At 39.6% G+C, this 27,956-nt stretch overlaps 1 protein-coding gene across 1 annotated transcript; it reads right to left on the minus strand.

Annotated features, from left to right (window-relative positions):
- On the minus strand, positions 1 to 26,696 carry SLC15A5 (solute carrier family 15 member 5). The gene is made up of 9 exons (XM_031060532.1): positions 26,342 to 26,696; positions 24,478 to 24,700; positions 20,358 to 20,527; positions 18,268 to 18,488; positions 15,328 to 15,514; positions 12,640 to 12,828; positions 8,393 to 8,524; positions 1,645 to 1,753; positions 1 to 145 (listed from the first exon to the last, which is right to left on the minus strand). Exons 1-9 carry the CDS (start codon positions 26,694 to 26,696, stop codon positions 1 to 3), a joined length of 1,731 nt encoding a protein of 576 aa, XP_030916392.1.
- Positions 26,697 to 27,956: the final 1,260 nt, after the last annotated feature.

Here is a 27,956-nt window from a genome sequence, read left to right on the forward strand (position 1 = left end):
TCAGGTTTTCTCCACAGGAGACAAAATGGGAGAACTTTCCAGGACAGAATTATAATTCTTGACGGCTTTTTCATGCTTCAAAAGTTTTTCTCCAGGAAGATTTCCCCTGAACCCACTGGTGCAATCCTCATGCAGATTGTTGTATCTGGGGGAGATATAGAAGGAAAATAACAAAATAAACATCCTTTAAGGTATTAGCTTCACCCATTGTTTATATATAACTTTTTATATAATTTATAAATACTTGTAAAATAATTTTTAAGTTACAGTGCCTCCATGTCCTGAACTTCAAGGCAGTCAAAAAAATAGGAAAATGCAATTATGCATTTCCTTAGAGCCTTTCAGAACTTCAGGATGAGAAGTATCAAACTGGGTGCAGATGTTAATAATACCTGTGGTGTGTCCTTTAAAAAAAATTAGTAATTAACATAGTTTGTGCCCTCAGAGAAATTTTAGTGTATTTTTTCTTATTCCAAGTTTTAAAGTCTGTTTTCCCCCTCTGCCTAAATCAGTGTTTATCTGAATAGTCTTCACTCTTTTTCCTCCCTGCTCAGAGAATTCTTATTCTTCAAAAAAAGAAATAACAATTGATTTCAAAAAATCATATTTCAACTAAGTCAAAATTTGTATTATTGAAAAGTGAGGCACCTTGATTCTGAAGTGAAATTCTGATTTGAAATAAACTTTTTTAAATGTTTGGTTTTCTATTTTTAGGAAGACTTGAGGTCAAAAGATTTCTTCATCAAAATGTTATGCTGTGGCGAAATATTTTTTTTTTTTAGTTTAAACCAATTTTATGTTAACATTTTGACAACCAAAACTTAGTTTTCAGCAGTAAATGCCACAAATGAAAATTTCAATTTACAGTAGAATAAAATCCCACATGAGGAGTACAAAGTACACTCAGAAGAAATGGTTTTAATTGTGGCCCAGTTCAAAAAAAAGAGAATCACATTGTGATAATCAACAAGATTAAACTTTGGTTGGTAAACCAGCTGCAAAGCTCTTCTTGATCTTGTATTTATTTTTCTGACAACAGAAAATGACTTGGGATTAAATCCCCAGAATTGTGAGTTCCTTGCATTTTACAGGCAAAACACAGGGACTAAACCCAGGCTCTACAGGTGGCATAAAGTTCTCTTGTCTCCAGCACGAAGTTGCTTTCCTCCCATGCCCAGTAGAGTATCACAAAATATCTGGGGGTTGTTCTGTTGCAACTGCTGCACACCAGCAGCAATGCAGCTTTCTCCCCACCCCTGTGTCCCACACTAAAGGTATGAGCTCCCTGGGAGAGCAGCAATGCTTTCTGTAGATGGGTACAAAACCAAAGCCAGTGGAGGTCAGTTCCATGGCCAGTACAGCTTTGTGTTCCCATCTGAACTCCCTGCCAAAAAATTAACACCTTTCCAGAAAGAATATGATGAAAGTAAGAATATGATGCTCTTCTTTCTTTAGGGCTTTTTGTATTAATCAGACCCTTTAACTGTTTAAAGGTTAATTACATCAGTTTTAAGGTTTTTTTTTACCGCTCCACATGTGATCTATCACTACCAATTCTTTATTACACACTAGTCCACAGGTTTTATTAGAATTTCTAAATGCACCTACAAACAAAACACCAAGTTTTCATTTTGTCACACGTACCTGTGTGCAATGGCCCAGAACCCCAGGGTGTTCACCATCATTAAGGAAGCCAAGAAGAAGAAGAACCTCTCCAATTTACCTTCATGCAGCAAGTGTGGGAACCAGCTACCTGGTGAAGGAGACATTTGCAGAAGAATTAGCTTGCCTTGCAGCAGGAGATGCAAATCAGAGATTATTGGGAGATTTAGAGTAAAAGCATCGCCCTGATCTGAACTACAGCAGCATCAGTGTGCCCAAAGTCACCTTTCTCCTGCATGAAAGTCTGGTATCAAATCCTGCCCATCTCAATAATGCGGCAATCCACCCCTTGAATGAGCTAATGGGGAAAGAAGGAAAACCAGACTTCTTACCACAGCTAGATTGTCAAAACCTGATGGCCTTAACAGATCCTTTGGCCACTAATGCCACTTTTACACATTGATTGCCATCTTTAGATTGTAAATATTTTTCTAATTAGAGACAAAGAACAGTTCCACAGCATGGGAGAAAAACCAGTCAAAGGATTACACCCTGCCAAACACATATTGATATATTTACATTTTTCTCTTCTCTTCACATCTTAGAGCTATAAACACATTTCTTTTCAGAGCTGTTGCCTTTAGTTCTCCTGGGACTGTCAGAGAACAAGTACCATCAGTTCTTCTAAGCTCCTGCACAGCTATCTCCACGTCATGTTACCTTTTTCCCATCACAGAGCAGCACCACCAGACCTCTGCCTGCTCCCTTCCCTTCACAGCATTATCTCAGAGCCAGTTTTAAAAACCCATCATCCAACACTGTAAGCTGACTGAGCTCCTAGGTGCTGTAACTTCATTTTAGTAGCTTATAAACTTTTACTGTCATCATTCACAATCAGGTAGTTTTTCATTTTGCATCATTTTGCATCCCCCAGGGGCCTATGGAAGGCAGGGCCAGAGCATGTGGATGTGATGAAAGAGAAATCATGCATGGGGGTCTGCACTGCAGCTTGTCAGAGCAGAGCTCACACTCTCTACTGAGTTATTCACCCTGGCTAAGCTAACTGTAGGAGCTTCCTCATGGAATGGCATTTCCAGTGGAACCTGAGCACAAAATACGGACTTAAAAAGTTAACAAAAACAATTTTGCAGCCTCTGAGTTTCAAAGGTCCGTTTGCACCATTCTCTGTGTTATCACTGATAAAGGCACCAGAGAAAAGCACTGAATTCCACTCCCACTTCTCCATGGCCTGGGTCAAAGATCCTTGCTCTCTCTCTCCCTGATTCTTTTAGGAGTTACCAGTGTTTAGAAAGTGAGGCCAGGATAATAACAGAGAACCTTTGGAAAATCCAAATTATCGACAGCACAGGCAGGGACAAAATCAGGCAGGATATGGTGAGGCTCCAGCTGCCATAGAGCACACAATTTCTCTCTAGTTTCCTGCTCTGTCCAAAGCAAGAGCTGGGATCAAGGTTTTCTCTTCCTATCAGAGCTGGGATCAAGGCTTTCTTTTCCTCTCAGAACAGGACAACAAGCCTTCTTGTCCCTTCTTCTACAGAGGAACAAGGCAGCAGTCCTAAGGATATGCAGATTTATAATCCTTCTAGTATATATTTTCATCAGTGGATGCAGCAAAAATTAATATAACCCTTTCCTACTTACAGTCAAAAATTAATTACTTCTCGCTCTTTTTTATTTCATTACTTTTAATTTTTTTTCCCCATGAAATAGGGGATAAACCTGCACTACATTTACATTTGCTTATACTCACTTTAAAGAGAATCCTCTTCTCTGCTTGGTGGCAGCCTTGAGAGAAAAGTCATCAGTGCTAGAACTTCACTCACGTGTTTCAGGCACCAAAACTCCCTTAGATGCTCTCACCCTGACCCCACTAACACTTCCCACATTCTGTCTGCAGGCTGTCTGCCTTTGGGGTTCATACTGTCAGGATTTCACCCTCAGCCATGAACATCAGGGACTCCCTGGGCCAGTTTTTTGTTTTGCTGGAATTAGGCACCCTGGGCACTGCTGTGATTGGAGCGTCCAGCACTCCCCCATCCTTGCCTCAGCACGCAACATGCTAGCAATTCACTTTTCCCCAAAAGATACTGCCTTTGGGCTCTGTGCAACTTTTTCTTTTCTGTGGAGATTGCCAACAGAAGTGGCAATTACAAGGTTGGTTTGCCACACAGATAATTGCTCACTGGGAATTAACTTTCTGCAACAAGCTCCTGATTTCCATTTCTATTCCAACAATAGAAATACTTAGTAGCATGAATCACCACAAAGAAACAGAAGTTTCCTTTACGTGCATTATTTTAAATAGACTTTCTCTACTGGTTAGAGGTGAATTGCTTATGTATTTTATGGCAAATTTAGAACAAGCTGGAAAATGAAGCCTAGGCAGAGTCTGTTGCTCAAGTCTGCTCTGCAATCATGGAAAGAAAGCACCTGGTAAACTTTTAGTGACATTTTGGAGTCCTATCAATTTTCCATCAAAATCGCTCAGTCCAAGAAAAGGAATAATGTACAATAACAAAGTTAGTCCAATAAGAAGGAATAATTTACCAAGAATTTACCAAATTTACCAATAATACCAAGAGGAAACAACTGATCCTACCAAAGCAGGCAGAGGTAGAGGTGAAGCAGAGATCAGGACATGGACAAAAACTTTCCTGGGCTGTTTCTGATGGGTGACTGACAGCAAGGGGCTGTGGCCAATACCAGCCATTGAACAAAACCTAAAAAGGGCCAGTCTTTGAGAAATATTAGTGCACAAAACATTTCTGCTGCTCTGGTGGCACCCTCAGAGAGCTCAAGGGAAAGTTGCACAGGGAGGCATCCAGGATTTTTTGCTGATTTTTTGCGCTACTCTATTTTATTATGGGGAAAACCTTGAAGAAAAAACAAACGCCAGAAGTGACTCAATCCTGTACCATTCCTGCATTTTTGTAGCTATCCTGCAACCTATGCTATGATCATAAAAACAAAATTAATTCTTATTTTAACAAGGTTTGTATTGCCTTCCTTAATTTCATCCATTTAGTGGACATATATTTAGTGTTCATATCCAAATTAAAGTCTCACTCTGCCTCTAATCCCTATTAGCTAAGTAGGCACCAGTGGCCACCACCATCTGGACTGCAAGAAATATCCTTTAGCTTTATCATCTTTGGTATTTAGAATCACACAAGACTAAAATGATAAAAAGAACCAAAAAACCCAAACTCAAACCACAAACTCCCCCCGTGATTCTCTAAATACAAGCAGGAAAACTGTGTCTGGGACAGCTTCCTTCCTCTGACCTTTTTATATTTTTATTTCTTTCTTACATATTTATATTAATATTTTTAGAGAAATGTATTCTGAAATGATTGGCATAAGAGGACAGGTTTTGTCTTGCATCTTCTTCCGTTAAAATGTTAGGAGAGGTAAGGGATCCAAAAGAAAGCAGTTTCCCAGCTTGTACTGAAAATATCACTGTCACCCATCATCTGTTTGCACTCGTCAGATTTTTTAAAAAAAGTCTTATTTTATCATATTCACACCATCCTCCATAGATGCGTTAAAAATGATTAATGCAGCTTTGACTGTGACTGATATCTGATCAACTCTGCCAATAAAAACCCAAATAAAATTCTAAACTAGTGGCATAAAATAGGATATAAAAATGTTTAAATTTTGTCAACACCCTCTGTGCTTCAACACTTCAAAATACACAGTGGAGGATCTACTTCGCTGCAGGAACATGGAAAAACATGGTCTCAGTGCTAGAGATGGGAGAACCAGAAATAGTCTTGGCTCAGGTTTCAGTGAAACGAGAATCATGGGACAAGACAAAAGCATCCATAGCCCAGGAGTCACTCACTAAGCCTTGTTAAATCTCACAGAACCATTTCATCACCATACCATCCTCTCTTGCTGCAAAAGAGAAAGAACTTGCTCTTCCAATGTAAAAAAAAATAGTAACTTAGTCGAGTTTTTTTAGGAAGAAAAAAAATAGTTTTGGTTGGTTTGCTTTACTCCCAGTTTCATAAATTGTCCAGATACCAAATATTTACAAGCTCTTTAAACAGATCTGAAAAAAAAGTAAAAATCTTAATTTGTGTCATTGGAATTTAAATTGACTTAAGAGGGGGCAAAAATTTGATACCTACAGCAGTCATCTTTACTGGGTCATTAGGCAACCATTAGGTTTCAATAAATCAAAAAAAATATTATTTTGCTGATTGTAATGAGCACCAGAGTCCACTGTAAGAAGCTGTCCACTGTAAAAATTGTGTGTATAACATTTCCTACCAAACTAGGGGAAAACCAAAAGGGAGACTAAAATGCATTTTTTGTTTTGCTGTAGTCTATCCCCACCTCCAAAATTCTGATCCTAAACCTACTGTGATCCAGGAGTCAGCAGGAGAACAGCCTGGGATGAGCAGAGGAGTGTTAGAACACAAATGAACTCCCAGGAACATCACCACCATTTGCAAGCTGTGAATTGTGTGGTAATTTAGAATTATTAATCTTATTCAAGCAAGGAACACTGAGAAAGAGATACCCAGTGAGATCCTAATTATTTTTAAAAATGAAAAGTGAGAGCCCAGTAATATGTTGTTTACATATTAATATGAAAAGTAATTTCTAACACTCCTAACTAGAGCAACAGAGCTATCATCAAGCATTTTTCACTTGATTTTCCCTAAAGCTTTTCAAGTTTTGCAGAGGACTTTTCCTGCTTAGCAGTAGTCATTCCCATCACAGCGTCTTAATCGGAATACAGAGTGTCACTGATTCCCTTGGAAATTCCAGAGTGACTTTTGCTCAGGATAATGGTGCAGTCAATTCCACCTACAGGAACAGCAGGTCTGACAAAGTTACACAAAGACAGCTTTGGGAAAAGAAAAAAAAAAAAAATAGAAAAGAACAGCCAAGTTGAGAAGTTTGCCACCCAACTTTCTAAGAGTGAGGAATATTTTAGCCAGGAAACTTTTCAGTTTGTTCAAGAATCCTGAGCAAAAGGGGTTAGAATGTGGCAACTGCAGCCTGTGGAGAATTTAGAGTTCAGCCTTCTTGGTCTCACCATCTCTGTTAAAACAGTATTTCTGGCAAGAAAAAAACTTTTTATGAATCAATTAAATGATTTCACAAAAAAAGGATTAATCACCTTAATAGAAAACCAGACAAATCTAGTGAATTGCAAATCAAACGCAAAAATTGGTTTCCTCTATCACAGAGTACAGAAATACTCAATACAGAAATTAATTACATAATAGTGACACAACATAGGCAAAATATTTTGGTGCTGACATTATGCTTGATTATTTTCAATTATTTAATTTCCAAAGTCAAATTGAAGTAAAATGTCAGTTTTACTAAATATTTCAGTTTAATAAAAATTAATACTTTTTATAATTTGAAGGGGGGGAGAGAAAAAATCAGCAATACAGTCTGCCTTAAAATATTTGTTTAATTTACCCCATATTACACTGAACTCACAATAATAAAAAACAATCTTTTCCACCAGGGGATATTCAAGGAGCTCAGTTCTCCACACTGGATGGCTTGGGGCTTAATAGTTCTTTGCCTGATTCATTTGTGTAGACATTCCTGTTTTATACCCATCTCCAGGTGATGTTTTATACCTTGTAATAAAATTTTGATTAGATTTTTAACTTAAAAACAGGACTTGTGTGTCAAAGCATCATTTGTTTGTTTAGATCATGTGAGTAGGAATAAAAATTTCTTGTCACACTTTCACATCACCCATTTCTGCTTGGTTTTAAATTACATGATGTAGGAAAGAGAAGAACCCAAAATTTTAACCCTAAACTGTTAGAAAATCCTGCACCAATTGCAGTGGTGTCATGCATTAGGGCCAGCAGTTGTGGTCTCTAATGAAAAATTCTCTCTAAATGTTCCACCAGAGCTTGGCAATGGCGTCTTCACAAATATTCCTTCAGCAAGTGGGACTATTTCAAATTTGTGAACAAATTTGGGATGCCTGTCTCTCGGTTCAAGAACTCAAGTGCTTTCCTTGTTAAATTTCCTTGCGAAAAAAGTCTTTTCTGTATTGAACAAAGGCTCAGCAGCAAAGGAAAAATGACTTTAAGAAATTCCTGGCTGATTTTGAAAGTCAGTAACCCAGAAGCAACAAGTTCAGAACATCCACTAACTGAACCTCAACAGGCTGAACCTGCAGCAACTCCTTTTGAAACAGGAAGATTTCTGGGAATTGCAGCATTCATCTGCAGAAGGACAAGCCCACAGGGAGATAGCATTGTCACAGAACCTGGCTGTTCCAAAAGCTGGGCAAAGGCTGAGGAACCAGTGGGTCCAGGAGAGTGAATTCCCCAGACAGCTTTGAAACCCTCAGCCCTGAAAACCTCAATCCTGGGACAGACAGAAAGGAATATTCCCCATTCCTTAAAGCTCAGATCTTGCTCTCGAGGCCAGAGGCTTGCATGTAAGTGTGAACAACATGAATGTTCTTCTTCATGAACACAAAAAGGTGCTTCCTAGCCAATTTATTTTCAGTCTTCCAGAACAGAAGTACAGAGATTGGACAGGAGGACTTCCTGCAAGATGCCATCCTCTAATTACCCCGACTATCAAAACGAAGATGACTCATTAAAATTGGATGAATACAGCTGGAAGGCTATTTCCTATCTTAATTCCATCTTAATTGTGAGAGCAAATCAATAAAACTTTGGCATCCCTTTTAATTCTGCTGCCTGATTCTCCGAATCAATAATATTAGAAAACTGCTCAGGAGCACCCACCATGAGCATACTCTTACCTTGAGTGCCTGTGTGGGCTGTCTGAACAATGAGAGCTCCCATAAAGCAGCCAGCTCCATTAAAGAGAGCTAAAAAATGCATGGAAATCCCTCTCATTCTTTCAGGCACAAGCCAGAATGAAAGCAAAGAACCTTAGGAAGGAAGCAGATATGGTTACAAGTTAAAAAAGAAAAAAAAAAAAAAGAAAAAAAGAAAACAGAGTTAAATGATGGTAGAAATAGATAACACAAAAATTTCAAAGCATCTCTATTAGTGATTTTCCATATTTTATGCAGAGAATTACTTGCTGCAGAAGTGCAATCAGATGTACCCTATAACATGTCAATAAGCACCCTGTAACAAAGCATTATCTGAACTGCTTAAATGAATATCTGTAATAAGCTACCCACACACAGCTCTCCATATTCCCCAAGTGCAGAAAGATCTTTCACCCTGACTTTTGCTTGTACCTTTCAAAACCTCAGGCATGAGCAAGGGCAGAGAAACACCACAAACACCACCACAGCCAGTAAAGCATGAAGACAAAGGATGTGATATTTAACTGCAGAACAGCAGGACCTCCTATCTCAGAGCCAGTGCAGCACAGTCACTTGTAAACACCTCCAAAATCTAGAGCTCTGCTGTAATTCGGACAGTTATCTTGCTTTGCCTCAAGGCTGGACAATGCTCCTGCTCCCTGGAGTGCAACCCCCAGGCTCACTGGCTCATTTTTAAGACCTCATTTCTCACTTTCTTGCCAGAAGGCTGAACCAGAAGCAGCAACAGCTTTGGTGGAGAGGGGAAGCTGCAGCATGCTGCTGTAGCATGGATGCCTCTAAATAATCCCACCAGCTGTAATTTGGCTGTAACAGCAAGACTTTATGATAGCTGTTCTTTTTGTGCAATTTTCACTATCACCCAAAACTTTTCTTTCCCAATTTCACTCCTTGAGTTCTCCTCCACACTTTTTCTCCCAACTCCGGAGCATCCCCACCTGCTTTATTCGTTGCATTAGAATGACCTCCAGCTTGAAAAACTTGCCAGCAGAGGGTCCTATTTGGATGCTGAGTTGCCTGAAGCCCCTCTGAATAGAAATGAAACTTTGCAATCACCACCTTTCACCATTCTTAATTTGGATGTCCAAGTGAGAGTTTTGAAAACATATGAAAGAAAAAAACACCATGAACAGTGTTTTCCTCCTCACTCTCAATAGGAACCAGAAGCCTGAGGGCAAGAGAAAGCAGGTGAGCCTGGGTCACCATCTGTAGATGCAACAGCCTGAAGCGTTGTACAGCTAACTGGAGACCCTAAAAGACTTAAAAGTTTCTGGTTGTTCTTCCCTTCTAAAAGCAGGGGTGCAAAGCATGCATCTTGGTCAAGTTCAGCCTGGGTATTTGCATCCTGCTGTTTCAATAGCCTGCTCCCCCCTCCTCCCTTTCCCCACGGTGCTGCTGGGAGCTGTTGAACAGCTGCTGCATTTCCCCCTGGAGACTACTGCAATTTATTGGTGGGCAAAGCCATCCCCAATATATCCTCTAACTAACAGAGCTGTGGCTGCCTGCTTTAAACCAAGCTGGGGTTACAAATTCAGCCTGTCAAAGGCTAGTGAGAACTGTGCAGCACTGTGGAGGAGAGTAATACCATTGTTTGATTTTATTTTTCAGACTTGCTTAGTGGCAGATATTCTAAGAGATGCTCGTGCCACATGAAGCAGATTATTCAAAACTTCTGTCAACAAGATAATGAAATATATTGTATAAACACAGTTTTAAGTGTCAGGGACCAAATTATAGAATAGCTTGGGTTGGGAGGGACTTTAAAGTTCTCCAGTTCCAACCCCACTGCTCTGGGCAAGGACACCTTCCACTAAACAAGGCAACTGAAAGCCCAGCCTGGCCTTGGGCACTGCCAGGGGTGGGAGAGTCACAGCTTCTCTGGGTAACCTGTGCCAGAGCCTCAGCACCCTCACAGTCAAGAATTTCCTCCTGATATCTAATCTCAACCTGCTCCCCTTTGTCCTGTCACTACATGCCCCTGTAAATAATCTCCATCTCTCTTGCAGGCACTTGTCAAGTACTGAAATGACACAATTAAGTCACCTTCAAGTCACCTCTTTTCCAGGCTGAACAACCTCAATAAGAGAGGTCTTAATGAAAATAAAGAGCTCAATGTGCCAAACCTAACATCTTTAACCAAGCTTTTCAGAGATGAGCTATCTCTTTCCTTCCCTCTGCTTGAGAGTGAGCATTCCCCTCCTCAGCTTGGATCATGTACTTCCAGGTCCAGTAAATTATTATAATGACTGAATTTGGCCTTCTGCATAAGAAAGGCAGTAAAATGTCAGGAAAGGTGGGTCAGCTCTGTGAGGGTCTAGGCTGTCACTGACTTCCATGGAGATTCACTGAATGAACTGAATTGCTGTTCAGGAACCAAATCGAAGTGGAAAGCCAGAGCTCAGGTCAGAAGCCTGAATGCAGAGGCTGGAGATGATTGAGTGAACCTCAGCCAGTGCAAGACCTGGGGGATAACCAGGCTCCTCTCCAGCAGCAGCTGGAGGCCCCAGACTGCAGAGAGCTGGCTTGCCCTGCCTGCACAGCCAAAACACTCATACGGGGCCAGGCACCAATTTTTACCATGAATGCAGACCTCCTTCCCCATCAGCTACAGCAACGTCCTAGTTTAGGCACCTCCCTTTAGCTTTTTATCTGCAATTCTTTAGACTCACTCCCATTTAGCTGGGTTCTTAAGTCACACCTCTCACTGCAGCTCTAAGCACGATGCTTAATCCCTAATTAAACGGGGAAGGACAGCTTTTCCTCCTAAGAAATTATAAACCTTTAAAAAAGGTCTTAAAAAAAAAAAAAGACAAGCCCTAAGATGGAGTTTTATTTCTTTTTTAAAGGCTAATGTAATCCTCTGGTCACTGGACTCCAGTTGTGTCCCTGTGTGCCAGATTAAAAGGCCTTATTCTACCAGCAATATTCTTCTGCTGCTTTTGCATGAGAAGACTGTAAGCAAGTCACCTCCTAACCTTTTTTTTTGTTAAGCTAAACAGAGAAGGTCACAGTTTTCAGTTACACTTAGCCTGTAACCTAGAAACCAAATTACCTGCCTAGAAACCTGTCTCAGTTAAGTACTTGAGAGCTATCAGATGAAGAGGCATTATGAAAGTGCTAAGTATTTAAAACTAGGGAAAATTACCTTTTTAATGACAGACTGTGACCCACAGCTCTCAGTAGTCTCAGAGTATAAGAATGAAGCTGAGACACTGAAGTTATTTCCTGCTCTTAAACACAAACCTGAACATTTCTGGGGTTGTACTGGAACAAGAGACACTCAACCCAGAGAATTAAATGCCTGCAGAGATCAGCCAGTCAATTACTTTACCTGTGTCTCTAAGTGAATGTTGCTAAGATTATTTTTATAATACTAACTTTTTTTTTATTTTAAAAGCTCTGCAAGGTAAAACACCTGTAAGCACTATGCATGCTCCTCAGAAGAAAACAAGACTCAAAAATGTCAGTGCAGACACAGAAAAGTAAATTATGGAAAGCAGAAAAGGTTCAGACTCACAATCAAGAGTATGACTACATAATGTGTGGATGGCAGGCACAAGCTGAGCTCTGAAAAACAGGAGTGTTTATCTCTGGCTCCATGTCACAAGCTGAGACATGAGGATCTGGGGAGGCATGTTCTCATGACTCCTGATTGGAGCACTAACAAAAACCTTGCAGCTACCTACCCCCTCCTCCAGGTTAACCTGCCCCTTTGACATGTTTTTCACTGGCACAGAGTATATGTGGGCAGGTAATTCCATTAGCTGGGTCCAAAAATCAAAATTGCTTCACCTTGCTCTGACTGTGGCCTTTAAGGTGGTCCCAGAGCGTAACCACAGCTCAGCTCTCAGGTGTGTTTTTATTCCATCTCAATAAAATCATCACAGGAGACTCCAGCTCAGAAGGGGCCTCAGGAGCTCATCCTGCCTGAAACAGGTTCAGCTCCAGGACCAAAAGGGGACTGGGACACCCAGGGCCCTGACTGGGCTGTGCTCCCTTCCCCTGGATCTGGAACATCACTGCTTATCCTGAGCTACAGCCAGCAAGACAAATTATGCTTCTCTGAAGCAGGTAAAGCACAGATCTGCTCATTAAGCCCGTGGAAGAGAGCCAGGGATAAAATATCAGATGACAGTAATTATTTTTAGGAAGCCGATACAGTTCTCTGAGAATCAGGCCACCTTTCCTTTAGCCTATTTGATTTTACTCACAGGAGGGAGTCACCAAGGCTTCAGCCACTCCAAGCAGGATGTACTGAGGAGCCAGGTGGAAGCAAGGCATGGAGGAGACCAGGAGAAGTTCCTCAGACAGAGTCTGCTCCACCTGGGGGAAGCGCTTGCGGTGGATCTCGGAGAAGCCAGCAGCCATCACGGAAAGGGCAGCAGATAAGTGACCTACAACTGAGCACAGGGCATTCACCAAGGCCACACTTACACCACCATCCTGGCTTTAGAGTGCAGCAAACTCCTAAGAAATGCAAAAGAAGCTTCTTACTGCCGCCCCAAATCATGTTTTCCTGGACACCTCAACATGAATAAAGAGTACTTGCTATGTATATGTGGCAAAAGAAGACCAGCTCAGCACACACACACAATTTCAGAGTTCAGAATAAATGAGAGAGGAAAAGCTTCTCTGAAGACCAAAGCCACGAAGAACTTTTTACCTTTATTTTTTTTTTTAATATTGAGGGAGAAAAGAAAGAAGAAGCAAATGCTCTTCCACATAATACAAGACAAAGGGTAGGAACAGAACCAAAGGAAATTCTTCCAAAACTCAGATGTATTAGAACTACCCCACACATCACCCATTGCATAGAGGATACTATTAAAATATATTATTTTGTATTTCTTGATCTTGGCAGTATGAAATGTTTGTACCCTCTCAGAAAACACAAAGAAAGAAAGGTTTCCCAGCAAATCTCTGAACCTGAATTATCTATACTTCTCATGGTTTGAGCTCCCATTGATTTTGACTAAATTTCTGATTTTCCAACATTTTTAAAGCTATAATGTGAGGAGAATTTGGTTGCTTTTGCCAGTTTTGGCTCAAATGCTTAGACTCTATGTTTCTTATCAAGACTTCATGACTGGCAATTGCTTCACTTATTAGATTGGACATCAACAGCTTTTGTTTCATATATTTATAACATATATACACTTTGTCTTTTTTAGTGTCAGTGTTTTTTAGAAGAGAATAAAAAACTCCAATAGCTAAGTGGCCTTAGCCTTGCTGTGTTCTTGAAGGCCTCTGTGTTTCTTCCCTCAGCACCAAACTCTCACACCCTTATTCCAGCACACTTCTCCTGTATGTTCGCAGCTTTGAAAATTCTACCCCCTCTGCCTAACCTGAGCCTTGGATGCTCTTTAGGCTCCTCTAGTGCTTAATGAGAATATCAATGAATTACTGCTTGAAAATTGATGGCAGGAGGGAATTCAAGAGCGTTTTCTGGCCAATACACCTTATCAAAGCCAGGTATGAAGCCCTCAAGGAGCTTCTTGTTGTCATCCAAAGCAAGAGTTCTCCTAGTGAAAAATTATGTTGGTACTGAAGAAACCTCCAGCATTTCAGTATTCCTAGCAGGGCAACAAACTTGAAGCATTTTCCTTTGCTAAAAGCCAATACATTTCAGAAAAAGTAACCTCTGTGTGCCCAAAAATTTCAGCTTTTTTTTCAAGACTTTAACAGGCAGAGGAAGAAACCAAGAGCCTTGGAGGTACAGTTTTCATCTTTACCCTTCTCCTTTCAGTCCTCTTTAAAACAAGAGGTTTGGAATTACTTGTCTGAGGCCTGGGTTTTACAGGGGAACAAGTTGTTTCGGTAATATTTAGGGGTGATTCTGGGACAAGGCTCTTTATATTATCTAAAAACTGTATTGGACCTTTATGAATAAACCAACAACTACAGAGTAACAGATTACAGTTTTTATGTTGACCCTTAATAGAGAGCAACTAGGTATTTCAGTTGTCTGTATGGTTCATCCTTGAAAACTGCTATTCTTAAGCTGTTGAAAGTTTCCAGAAAACTACTTAAATTTCTTCTTCTTCTCACAAGAGTTGAATTAAAACATAGTTATAGGCTGGCTTAACACCAACTGCCTATTTATACTTCCAATTTTGTTGCTGAAAATAATTGAGAACCTAATTAACTGTTGGCAAAAATATTGGCACTTAGAGGTCTACCATACTTGCAGGTGCAGTCATATACTTGGATATCTGAAGCCATTGCCTGTACTCACAGGTATTTTTATGCCTCAGGTAGTTTATCACCCCTAACAGGAGGCTATTTTGATAAATGAACCTATTAAGAACAAACCACTGCATATATTCTACTGCTGTTCAGCATAACAGGATAGAACATTAATACTAACTTGAAATTTCCATGGTTTAAAGGAAAATGATTATCTGAATGTGCTTTTTGTGCTTTAATGCAGATGTTATTTTAAAAACTAGGCTAATTGCAACCTGCTGTGTTATATGCTTCTGGTTTGTATAAAACTTAATAACACTCTTAATTAGGCTAATTTAGTCAGATTAATACCTCTGTGTGTGTCAGTACTCACTGTGCTGCCTGCCATGGGGCACTGAATTAATAGCAGCACACTGAGAAAATAGCAGTTTATAAATATTTTCATCTGAGGTTTGCAATGCAGACTGGAAGATAAAAAATGTAGGAAGCTTAATGAGAGTATCTATGAAAGGGAATAGTTTTAAGTTTAAGGACTGGGTTTTTTTCAATAATTTCTTTGAAACATTTTTACTTCTGAGCATCATCCCAAAACAAATCCATGTTAACACTTATAGTCAGATATAATTGTCTAGGATCACCCATCACACTGAAATTTCTCTTTCAAAACCAGAAAGCATATTAAAGCTGTATAAACACGTGTGTTTTTCACATACCAATGTAAATTGTTGGAGAATGCCCAGTGTTCTTGGAGCTAAAGAGCCAGGAGTTAATGCACTCCAAAATAGGAACAAGAATCAGTAGGGGCACAATGCTGATCACGTTCATTGCTGCAACTGGCAAGACAAATCCACCAAAGTGCAGGTTGGAATTCATGGTTTGGAGATAATATCCTGAAGGAATCTGTATTGAAGGATAAAACCACAATCCATGGATAAGATTTTCACTATATTTGGAAACCTCTCCAAGTTTTTCCTTCTGAAGAAGTCACATTAAACCAAATACCTGCTGGCAAAAAAGGAAGCATTCACAAAGAAAGCCTTTCACATAATGACAAGATTGTTCTCTGCCAGAACATAACACTTCCCTTTTATAAGATTTTCTCCTACATTTAACAAATTAAGCAACAGTCTAAAAGTTTGTTTGATCACCCCTATTTAGAGCCATCACCCACTACACTAAATAATTCCACCCAGAACTTCAAACACTGTCTGGGTGAAGTGACTAACACATCAGAATCTTGAAATAGCAAAATGCAGAGTGATTTTATTTTAGAATTGCAAGGCACAGGGTGATTTTCGACTCACGATTGTGTGCTCAAGGTAGGAGCACTTTAAAAGCTGCAGGGAACAAAGATTTGGGTATAGCCTTAGAACCAGCTTAGTGCAACTCAGAGTCAGGGCACCCATAGGGGATTTCCTTTTACCTGGGGGAACTGAAAACCAAAGACAGAAAGAAGATGAGGAACCCAGTGGCAGTCAACTGGATACACAATTAGGATTTAGAAGACTCTCACTACAAAAGCAAATAATTCCTCCTGTTTGTGTGAGGCTATACAGAAGAGCTGTTGAGTTTATCAAAAAGTGTAAAATCAAAATCCTGATGGCTTCTACCAGCAGATTTACAGACTTTTCAGTGGGGTTTTTTGCTTGTTTGGGATTTTTTTGAGGAAACTTTATTAACTAATTTCATGTGCAGTAGGGAGCCATAATCCATTGTATTTCACACAGACTGGGAAATTCCAACTTGAGCAATTCCCAGAGTACAGTCATGACAGAACTCAGCCTAGAACTGATTTCTCTACTCTGTCTCTGTTTTTACTGAGCTCTGGATTTCTGCAGCATCCTGCACTCTCTTCAATATGATCACTGATTTCAAACCCAGGGAGAATATTGCTGCTTTATAGATGTCCAAAAATCAATGTATAGTTGTTAACTGAGCTCATGTAGGGTTTCTCATCAATGGCTGTAGCCAACCTCACCCACTCTGAGTCTGTTCAGTGCTCAAGAATTATTCAAATGCTAGCTCTTCACAAAAATATTTTTCACCTACATTCCACCTCCAAAAGGAAATATAAACTGTAAAAGACAGAATAAACAGTAACAGAACTATGTATGTTTAGAACTAAATAAAATTTCTCTGGTTCCTTTTTTCCAATGCCTATTGCAAATAAGAATTGAGTTCTGAATAGGAATTAAAATATCATCAACATGAATCATAGGCCCTGAAATCTGTTAACTTAATAATATGAAGAAAAAACTATTAATCTTTACAAGAAAGATACTGATCTATCTCTGAGTTTGAGAAAGAGCCTTAAAGTTCTTGGAAATTCTGCCAAAGGATTGACTTCTTTCAGCAGAGGAAAGACATCTGTATTTTCTACATAAATACTTTATAAACAACTTGATATATTATAATAGCTGTTTAATTTTCATGTGGTCACTAATGCATAACCTTGGTCTTGTATGTGTGGTTTTGATTTTGAAATTTTTTTTGTTTGCTTGGGATTTTTTTTGTGCTTTTGTGTTGGGGCACACAAGACAGGTAATGGACTTTGGACCAGGTTAGCATAAGAGGTTTGATAACAGGAAGTCTTGGCAAGAGCAAACAGCTTTGAAGAATTGCAAGGAGATTAAATCAGACTGATTTACCAGAAAAAGAAAATTATATCAACCTCTGCAAGCAAGAGATGTTGTAATATGTATAAGTTTATGTGATGATTAACCCAATTATTGTAGTAAAACATTACTAACCTTCCTAAAGCACTAAATAAACATTTGTACTTCACAATAAATTTGTATTCTCTGATCATCTCAAAATCTTCCCCATCTCTCCAAATCCAATACTTTTGGAGGAAGGGAGGAATTAGGGAGGAAAGAGGAGAAAGAATGAGGCAGATGGATGGAGCATGGAGTGATGGCATGAGGAAGTGTCAGTGAAGCAGTATATGCCACAGATTTGTAAGAATTTCCTTAAGCAGCATTTTAACACCAATGCATAAAAATTAATTTACAAGCCAGCTCATAAACTCATCGTTCCAGTTGCCTCCAACTCCAGGATCATCCAGACAGAAAGGAATCTGAAGGTATTGTGTCAGTTTAAGAAGCTTCTTGACACATTTACATTTATATCCCACACACCTACTCAGGACAGCCAGACAGAGGGGCTGTGAAAGGACTGGAAACCCACCCAAAACTCCCACTGTAGGTACAGCAGCCACACAAGCCTGTCAAAAGTGTAGGAGAAGCATACAACCAAAACAGCAAATAAAGACTTGCTACCTCCCCCCAAAAGTGAGGGAACACATTTGAAAATTGCATTTCTCAAGAACACTGAGCCTGAGTCTCAGTGTTGGTAACTGTGATTACATCACGAGGAGAGCAGGACTCTCACACAAGATGGTTCAACCAGTAAAAGGTTCCAAGAAAGAAGCAGCAAGCACTCACACAAGCTTCTTAATGAGTCTTGACCAAGTCAATTCTCACTATTTGAGGAGATCAGAGGCTACAGCAAGGTATATTCTTAGGCAATTAGAGCTACTTCGCAAGGCTGCTCAGCTGGCAAAGCAACAGTCAGAAAAAACACGCCTAGAGAGACGATGCTAAGCACGCGCCAGAGCCTATTGCAAGATTTTTCTTTAAAAACTGTCTACCCACCTGCATAATGCACGTTCTGTAGAGAATCTGGAAGGTGAACAAGGGGAAGAGTCTGGCCAGTGACTTTGTGCCCTCCACCTGGGTCTCACTGTAGTGACCACCGTGGTTTTCCTTGGCGTGGTCCAGCCAGCTGGGCACGGCTGTGCTGAGGTAGCGGTGGCGCACGCAGCACGTCTTCAGGGCACTGAAAATCACCCCAAAGGTCGTCAGCAGGGAACTGTCTGCAAGCAGTCAGAGAAGTTAGACGTGTCTAAACATTGATATGCTTCTACCTGCTGTCAAGATAAGCATCAGCCAAGACAAAACCCTCTGGGAGGGAAAGTACGAGCTGGTATGTTCACCTTTATGTCTTTTTAGGGAGGGGAAAGGTAATAACTCTGGATTTGTTTAAAATAATTCTCTTTTGAACCCAGTTGGTTCACAACCCAGTTACAGAAGCAATGCTGTCCAACAGCCATGGAGAAGAGTTTCTTTTATAACCAGTTATTTGACACACCACCATGTGTTTCTTTGGTTGAACAGGTAAAAAACAAAGGAAATTCATACTTTCTTTCCATTTATTGAACGCTTGCTTAAGTCTGGTAGCAAAGGAAGGGCAGTAGTGAAGTGAGAAGGAAAAGGAGTTTAAAAAACAGTTGAAGACTTCAGAGAATTTTCATGGATGAATTTCAAGGCCAGAATTATCATCTCAGGTCTTTCAAGTAGCATGCAGGACAAAAGAGGAGTTTCCAGTCTAGTACTTGGCGTATTAAAACTTATTGACTGGTTAGTGGGTTCAGGAATTGCCAACTTGTTTTTCAGATGAAATAAAAGTAGAATGAGCACAAAACTTAGTTTCAGGCTTGGAAATGCAGGTTCATTTACCTTTGGCAAGTTGCCATCCATACAAATGGGGGTTGTGGCACTGCTATGTTTTTCTGAGTGCTAAAGCACTACAATAATTTGAGTATCTATAAATAAATACTTTCCAAAATGCAAAATGAACTAAGATTGCAGAATGAAAATGTCTCTCTGCTATCTCTGATGTGGAAATTATTTTCTAGAAATATCCATTGGCACCTACTGGAAGCACTTGCTTTAAAGAACTAAGTAAGGGCACTTTATAAGATAAACTAATATTTATAACTTCCTAGCTGTGTAGAATTAACTTGCAGAATGTTGTTACTATAAAATAAAATCAGAAATAGCATATCAAAACCTGAAAACAGAGTTGGTAGAGTTTTTATTGTTCTGTAGGACTGTACTTGGCAACTATTCTCACCACTCATTGCAAGTGATGTTTAAGTTTCAGACCTAGATTATTTTAAGAGCAAATCTGAAGACTAAAAGAAAAAAAAATAGTGCAGAATTCCAGAGAGAATTGACTAAGAAGCTAACTAGAAAACAAGCAGGACTTGGGTCTCTTCTCAAAGCAGAGTTATTTCCAGAAGTAAATAAAAGATAACAGGAAATTTGGTATTAGCTCAATTCATGGGCAGAGCTTGTAATGAGATGTTTTAAGTTAGAGAAATGTTGTTTTGCTTTGCCCTACCCTGGAGATTGGACATACACAAAAAGAGAATAAGAAGCAGTAATGGGGTGCTACTGCTCTGCAAGGGTTTGAGCCCAGTCAGGTTTGAAATCAGAAGATGCACTGAGTGCCCCATGACAAGCCCAGCAGAGTCAGTAAAGCAACAGCTCAGCTCTGTCCTGGCTCATCTGACCTGGTCTCCAAGGTGGTCATGGCCCTCTCCTTTCCTTTGGAATGAAAGGGGTTGGACAGACAAAAGGCTGAATGAAACATGACAAGATTAATTCCACCAGCAGCAGGCATGTTACACCTCTTCCTGCACAGGCAAAGGCTGTGACACATGCCCTGACATGACAGAAAACAGCCATGAGTTTACCAGAGACTTCTTCCCAGAGACTTTTACAGCCTACCCAGAATCTCCCGAGGGTGGACAGAATGTCTCACAGGCAGATTTTGGAGGACTAAACCCCAAGGACCTATCACCAAACAGGGCAGAGTTATAGTCGAAATAGTTTAGATATTGATTTCTTCTGTGAAAGCAATCTCTGAAGATGTTTCCTAAGACAGAGCTGCCTCTTACCTGTTTTGGGTTTGTAAATCATTTCTCCCCGAACCATGTGAATTGTGATCATAGCCATAAGCCCAGACACAAATGGGATAAGAAAGCCAAGGTTCCTGGCCACAGACTGCTGGATGTAAGAAATGCTGACAAAGACCACTGCTGAATTCAAGTTAACCAGCCAGTGAAACCTGGAGCACACAGACAAGAGAGAGAAAAGTGGAGAGGCTGAATAACATAAAAGCTTTTACAGAAGATTAAAACATCCAATTAAAGGCATGGTTAAGTATAGTAATCATGGACAGCATCAGTACCATGCACACATTAGCACAGCAATTAAAACAGATTTTCACTCAAATGTCTCAGCTCCAAGAGGTATATGATTAAAGTAAGTGTACTAAGGCAGCAGAGCTGAACAAATTATCAGTCTGGTACTGGAAATATTCTTGTGGGTGACATTAATTAAATACATCAACATTTACCATTTACACATTTAATATCTGGTAACAAGTTTTGCGTATGAAATATCATCCAATCATATGCTTCAAGATTAAGAGAGAAATGTCTTAATGCCACCACCCTTTGGCTAAGAAATATTAAATGTTAAAAAATGCAAGAAATATTAAAATTTGATTTATCAGTTATTAGTTGCCAGGCTCAGCTTGAATTTTTGTTGGCTTCTGGAATATCTTGATAAGGAGTTTCCCCACCATAATTTTCTCTGAGACTGTAATTTGTAGTAGAGGTGCTTCCCAAGCACTGAGCCCCTCCTAATCACAGAAGACATCCACAGGATAAATCACACACTGCTGGAAGCAGGTGGCATGCCACTAGTGGCAGGCCTACTGCAGTCTGGAACCCCTGAAAAGACCACAATTTTTGAGCAGTGCTGTCCCAATGTGTCAAAGATTACAGTCTGGAAGCAACTGCAAGAAGAGATTCCTCTGCCTTTGCTGGAGCCATAGCAAAACGGTTTAATTTACAGGTGAAATACACAATTATAAAGCTTAATACCTATTACTAGAAGAAGAAAAGCTCATTTTCTTCTTCAGTGCCACTTCTGCATCATGCATGCTGTTTGAGCTTGAGTATTTGGGCTAATGAATCTAGAATTATCTTCTCAGTGACAAAAGATTTGGAATTATGTTACTCGATGATGATACAGTTGGAGGGATTTGGTACATAAAAATATTGACCCATTCAACTAAAGCTTTTAAAAAGATACAATTACATGACTCATTTGGCTAGAACTTGTGTAAAAGTTTTGAATCAATTCTTAACTGACAATTATTAAGTCAGAAGCTTCAGTGGCTGTTTTCCAAACTTTTTAAAGAGTTGTGTCTGAGCTACCCAAGGTCCTGATATTATTCATGACTCTATGAGTGTTTGGCTGGAAATAGGAGCATCCAAAGAAAACCCTGAAGAGTAGGAAAAACAGGAGAGCATTTTCATTTTTGACTGCTGTATAGCAAAATACTTTATGACAGAAATGTAAAGTTCCTTTTACAAAAATGAGAAGAAAGCAAAAACCCAACCAACATGTTCAGCAATCCCTATGGCCAAAACAAGAATGATGAACTAACTTCAACACCCATGGGCTGTGCTCATGTTGTACTGACAGCAGCAGAACAAAATTCAGGCCTTTATTGCATAAAGAGTCTCAGAGCTCACACCAGGGCATGGCAGATTAGTTGGATACACCAAGCTGAATATTCTGTCTAGTTTTGTAGGTAAGAGTTCCTTGCTGAAAAGCCTCTTCACAATGAGAGCCAAAAACCAACTTGAGAGGTTCATTTCAAGAATGCAGTGCAGATACAAACTTAAATGGTACAAGCCCACATAAACCAAATACTCTTCTTAAAACATTTTTCAGAAATTCATTTGTGGTGAAAACTTTAAGAATCACCTGGATGTCACTTCTTTATTGAAAAGTATTGTTTATGTTTATACAGCTTGGTAGGAGGAGGTCAGTTTTCTGGGAATCACTATGGAGTTCTCTGCAAAAACAAAGTGGGGGGGAAAAAACCCAAAGAGGCAGAAAAAGTTTTTAAAAAGTCGAAGTAAAGTGTATTGAGGAAATGGCAGAAACTGATCTGCAATATGTGGAAACAAAACAGAGAGAGTGAGAGTGGAAAACACCACTGGTCTCACATTCTCTGCAGTTTTGTACAAACTGTAAGACAAGATACAGCTCTGCCCATTCTCTCTGTACCCTTCGCTCTCATTCTCTGCCCCCACAGACAGAATGTATTTCTCCTGCTCCAAAACAGAACCAGTCCATAACCTTAACCCTGGAAATGCAGGAGGACCTAGAAAAAACTAATCCAACCCAATCCAAGTTGCTTCTTCACTTAGAATTGGTATATTCTATTTATTTATAAGGTCAGAGCCACAGTACATACTGCAGCTTAGAACCAAGCTGTAAGATGTGCCAAGCAAACTTCTTGAAGGATTGAATTAGAAAACAGGTAACTACCAGGACTTTTAACCCAGTCTTTAATTCAATAATTGTGATTGTTGAAACTGAACTTGGATAAGACCAGACTCAAACTCATCCAGAGTATGCCATCCTATTTTATATCATTTTAAAATTCAATCTCATGACAAACACCCACCAAGAGAGAACAGGCTACCAAGAAAAAGTGATTATATTCTGAGGGGTTTAATTAGATTAAAAATGTTCAGAATGAACCTCCCACTTTTCTAAATTTTGAGATTACATTCCAAAGCCCCTCCTTGGGTGCCAGTGCAGAAATTAAATTTTTTTGAATTGCACATGTGCCTTTCTTGATATTTCCAAAGTTCCAAGAACTGACCTATTTGGATTCCCCCAAGGAACTTTTTATTCGTATTATATCTCCTTTGTAATCAACACTGAGAAATGTCACTTTGATTAAACACAATTCTGAATGGCTAAGACCACAGTACAATAAACTCTCCAGAGCTATCCTTCAGAACAACTGATTGCTCTCCAGTCTTAATCCCCCAGAGTCTTATTTAATCAAAATGATGTTGCTAATTAAGGATTAAAACTCAGAATAAAGTAAAAGGGAAGGATTTTTTCCCCTCTTCTCTGCTATGGGCAGGTCAAGGAGGCAGAATCTGCTCTAAGGAACTAAACAGTCTCATCCACCTTTAGTAAAGCTACTTTATTCACTGAAGTTTGGATTTAATTCAAAAACTCCTTGATATTAACATAATTGGAGGAAAAAAGAATAGCCAGGAAAGCCATCCCCAAAGGAGGAGAGACCTGATTCACCAAGATCTTCACTGATTCTTCAGCATTTTATTGTGAATATGCAAATATGCTCCGTTTTTATTTTAATAACCATGCATGTAAAGGAGAAAGAAGGGGGAAGTTTAGGGCTTTCTTTCACCCTGCCTTGAAGTAGAAATATGGGGAGTCCCTCTGCTTGGTTTAACCACAAAATATAGCACTCTCTATAGGGCTACAGAAGGGGAAAATAAGGGCAAACAAACCATCAAAAATTACCTCCCTGATGCATGGAGAAAGAAATAATTCATACCAAAAACATGAGAAAAAACCCAAACCCTGATTTTAAGAACCATTTTAAGAGCAATTACTCCTATGAATGGGAAAAAAAATCAACCAAAATACAAATGCCAAGAGGTTTATCAGATGCCAGAATGGCAGCAGCAAAGCTGAAATAATACAGCAGATCCCTACCACTGAGTTTAGCTTGAGACAACTCACAATCCTGACTTCCAGCAAACTAGTAGTCTACTGCTAAAAAACTGATGTAAATCTCAATATATCATTGAATTTTGACACTGTTAGGGAGCAACAGCAAAATATCCTAAAGAAATAGCAGTGTTAAAGGCAGAAAACAAAATGGAGTACATTGTTCCAACACCAAAAATGTTAGGCAAGTCTTTTGAGTATTTGGGCAAATTGTTTAATCCTCAAAACTGAGTACTTCTGTAGGTGTCCAAAATAGATTATCATCTATGAGCAAAAGGAAGAAGTCAGGAAGAGTTTTAACTCTTGGAATCTCTTCCAAAATCTCAAGGTTTTGCCATTAAAAATAAAATGTGAAACCTGCAATCCACAGAACCCTTGAATTTCAAGGCAATGCTCTACCACTCGCGACAGATATTTAGCCAACACTAAATTACCAACCAGTTGAAAAATGAAAGCAGCTCCTTTGGCCCACAGTCCTCGAGGCTGTAGGCACTCAGAGGGCACACAATGGCTCTTATTCCTCCTATTCCCAGGCTGGCTGTGAGGAGTGCAAAGTAGAACACAATTTTCTGCTCCCTTTTGGGCAGGGTGAGGAGGATGTGTCGTCTGTCGATGTGAACGTCTTCGAAAGGGAATGACACCACAGGTAACAGTGCTGTGCCTGGAATGGAAAGGAAATGGTCACTGGAAAGGAATTACAGATATACAGAATAAGACGTGTTTCTTAGAGCAGGCATGTTCTATGCAGGTATGAAAAGACAGATGGAAAATCAAAGACAAACAGAAAAGTGTAAAGAGGGAGAGGCAGAATTCCATAGAGAGGCAGAAATTTTTTAGGTGTTGCTATGTAAAGCAATACCACTCTGGACCTCTGAGAAACCAAACCTCCTCTGAAGTGCTTGCAAGAATTCAGGTTCTTCTATCAACTGAACCAACAATTAACCAAAAAATCCCATGTAATATCCCACAGTGGAGTGCAATTTTTTTCCAAAATCACAGAATTGTAATAAGAATCATAATTTAGGAAATAAATTCTCAAAACTTTTGTGGGAAGAATTCATTTTTTTTTTCTGCAGCAGCTTCATAGAAAAGATGATCTTCAGAAAATGTAGGTATTGAAGCACTGAATTGCATGAATGAATGAAAGCCATGAATTGCATTTGCCTCTTCTAGTCTGCAAAGCAAGTCTTTCAGATTTAGTCAGCTGTGGATTTTTAAAGTTTTAACGGAGACTAAGCTTAAAATATATTGGTGTTTCAACAACACCACTATTAGCCACTACGACTGCATATTAAAGTTTAACATATCAGAAATGTTTAATGATTTATCTCCAAAGGAAGAAATGCTCTAGTTAAAACAATATCCAAATGCATCAAATTGTGCTTGTGTCTCCAATCTTCTACTTTAAGAAAAGCACTGAAAGGACAAGTGGCAGAAAGAGATTTAAACCAGAACACCAGGGGAGAAACAGTGGAACACAACAGCAAACATTTTTCCAGACTGCTTGAATAATGGCTTTGCAATCAGCTCAAGAACATTTCAGGAATGTTCTGATTTTTTTTTACTTTCTTTGTTGCATGTCTAAATAACAATAACTGTCTGGCAACTGTAGAAATCAGACTTGCTCAAAAACTCAAGCAAGAAGCATTTCTATCAACTTGGTTTAATTTGCCAGAGTAACCAGCAGGTTGTGCTGGGAGATACCCTACAGCAGGAGGCCCAAATTGTGCATGGGATATTCCCTACTTGCCACAGAACAGGTGGATCTTGTTTGAGCAGTATTTTTTCTGTAAAAAATGCTCAAAATAATACTCAGGGAAGGTTCAGAACATGCCAACAGCAGGCAGGCCCTCAGTGCAGGTATTAGGATACTTAAGGCAAAGTTTGTTTATACTGGTGTGTTCTTAAATACTTTTCCTCTTGTCCAAATACAAAACTCCTTTGCACCTTTACACATTATCTTACTCCTAACAGCAAGAAAGCAGTTAGGAGTTAGAATTCTCTCTCTGACTGAAGCCTGGCACTCGTGCCAAACACCAATAACCGTAGGGACCAACTTTAAGAGGTGAGCATCCTTGCTGCCAGCAGCTGACCCACTTCAGAGGGGCCAAGCCTGTGCACTAGCTACACAAGATGCACACACAAACTCTGCTTTGCCTTGCTGAAAGCTGCAAAAGTGAAAACACTGCAGTGCATTTTGCAGAGGAGGAGCTGAGTTCCCAGCTGTTAGAGGAGATGCCCAACACCTGCTCAAGAGCACATTTCTACAAGAGAAGCAGTAAAACACGGTGCTGTCACCCACCTAGGAAGTGCAGGAACATGCAGATGCACACCAGCTTGGTCCTCCCCACCAGGTACTCTGCCAGCCAGCCCACCAGCACTGGGGTGAGCGTGGAGGTGCCCACAAAGCACATGTTGACCATGGCTGCCTGGTGGCTGGGGTAGCCCAGCCTGGCCGTGCAGAAGAGGATCATGTTGCAGACGATGCCAAAGAAGGTGAACCTCTCGCACAGCTCCACCAGCAGCACGCACACGGCCTCGTGCAGCTTCTTCTCGCCTTCAGGCACCATCCCAGCAGGGCTGCTTCTCCCAGCTCGTTGCTCCTTGTCAGCCATGTAGTTCACAAATCCCTTCTCCTGCGTGTCTGCATCAGGCATGCCTGTCTTTTTTTTTTGTTTGTTTCAATTTTTTTTTAGTAGATCAGCTTGAGTTACAGGTACACCTCTGTGCTCCTCCACTGTCATTAGCAGACTGGTAAGAGTCTCGCTTTGAATTCCACACTCTGCTACTACAATTTCTTAGGGCACCTGTCACTTTTGAGATATTACATATAGGATCAAAGAATATTAAAAAAAAAAACAACAAATGAAGAAAAAAGTCAAAGAACTACATGAACACCTCAGCTTCTGAATATAGCAGCACTAGGAAGTTAAGTAGTTTATTTAATTAGTTCACTTGGGGGTGAAAGAGATTTTTTCCCCCAGAATTATATTACCTATTAAATTATGTGAATCCAATACTGTATGCTAAACTCAATCTGTATTTTAAAGATAAAGGTTTAAACACATGAACGCTAACATTTTCAGCAGAATTCAAATAACAGATTGAGAAAATAATTTGGTTAAAACCATCCAATACTTTAATTAGGCAACAAGTGAAAAACAGCAAGTAGATAAACACAGGGATTTTTTTTAAGGTTAACATTATCAAATGATTGTGCTATTTCTTTCTATTTCTGGTTGAAATTCAGATAAAGGTAATTATAAAAATAAGCAATGTTACTAGGTTTAAGTTAGAAAAACAAGTTTTAAAATAAAGTAAGTTAGATTTATAATTAAAAGAAAAAAGGGGAACCTAAAAACAGCCTGGTCCAAAACTGTTTCTTAAGGCAGATTCTGCCCTGTAGATACCAGCACCAGAAGGGGCAGAGGCACAGGAAATGTTTTATGTTTTCTTTCATATCAAACAAAAGCTACTAGAGCCTTGAAAGGGAATTAGGAAGAGCCAAACTCACAGTGCTTTATAATGTTCCTGCTACTTTATCCACAGCAAAGTCTGCTGATTTCCCAGGTCAGCTTCTCCATTTTGTGGAGCTCATTAAGATCACTAACATCTAATCAAAATGCTCCCACCTATAACTGGAAGCATCCCACATCGGTTTTGTGCAAATGTAAATGCATGCACAAGCTGCAAGGAAGTGGAACACCGGGTCAGATTCTCTGAACAGAGCTCTCAGTGTTTCTGATGGCATTTTTTGAGACATGGATTCTGTTCTTTGCTTCCATTTGTCCTTATAGCTACTCAAATTTGGCCTTTTCAGATCTATTTAGGATATGAGAAACACTACATCACAAAACAGAAGCACAGTAGTGTATAACCAGTGTGAATAAAGATTCCAAGATTACCTAAAAAAAAAA

This window comes from Geospiza fortis, unplaced genomic scaffold (genome assembly GCF_000277835.1).
Source record: "Geospiza fortis unplaced genomic scaffold, GeoFor_1.0 scaffold13, whole genome shotgun sequence".
Classification (NCBI taxonomy): domain Eukaryota; kingdom Metazoa; phylum Chordata; class Aves; order Passeriformes; family Thraupidae; genus Geospiza; species Geospiza fortis.

Bases quoted from the DNA above. Each gene is read 5' to 3' on its own strand.
- SLC15A5 (XM_031060532.1), bottom strand. From the start codon at position 26,696: ATGCCTGATGCAGACACGCAGGAGAAGGGATTTGTGAACTACATGGCT. The intron at 24,701-26,341 runs GTGGGTGACAGC...TTTCCATTCCAG, and splicing joins CATGTTCCTGCACTTCCTAG to GCACAGCACTGTTACCTGTG. The intron at 20,528-24,477 runs GTTGGTAATTTA...TGTGTGCTCCAG, and splicing joins CTGCTTTCATTTTTCAACTG to GTTTCACTGGCTGGTTAACT.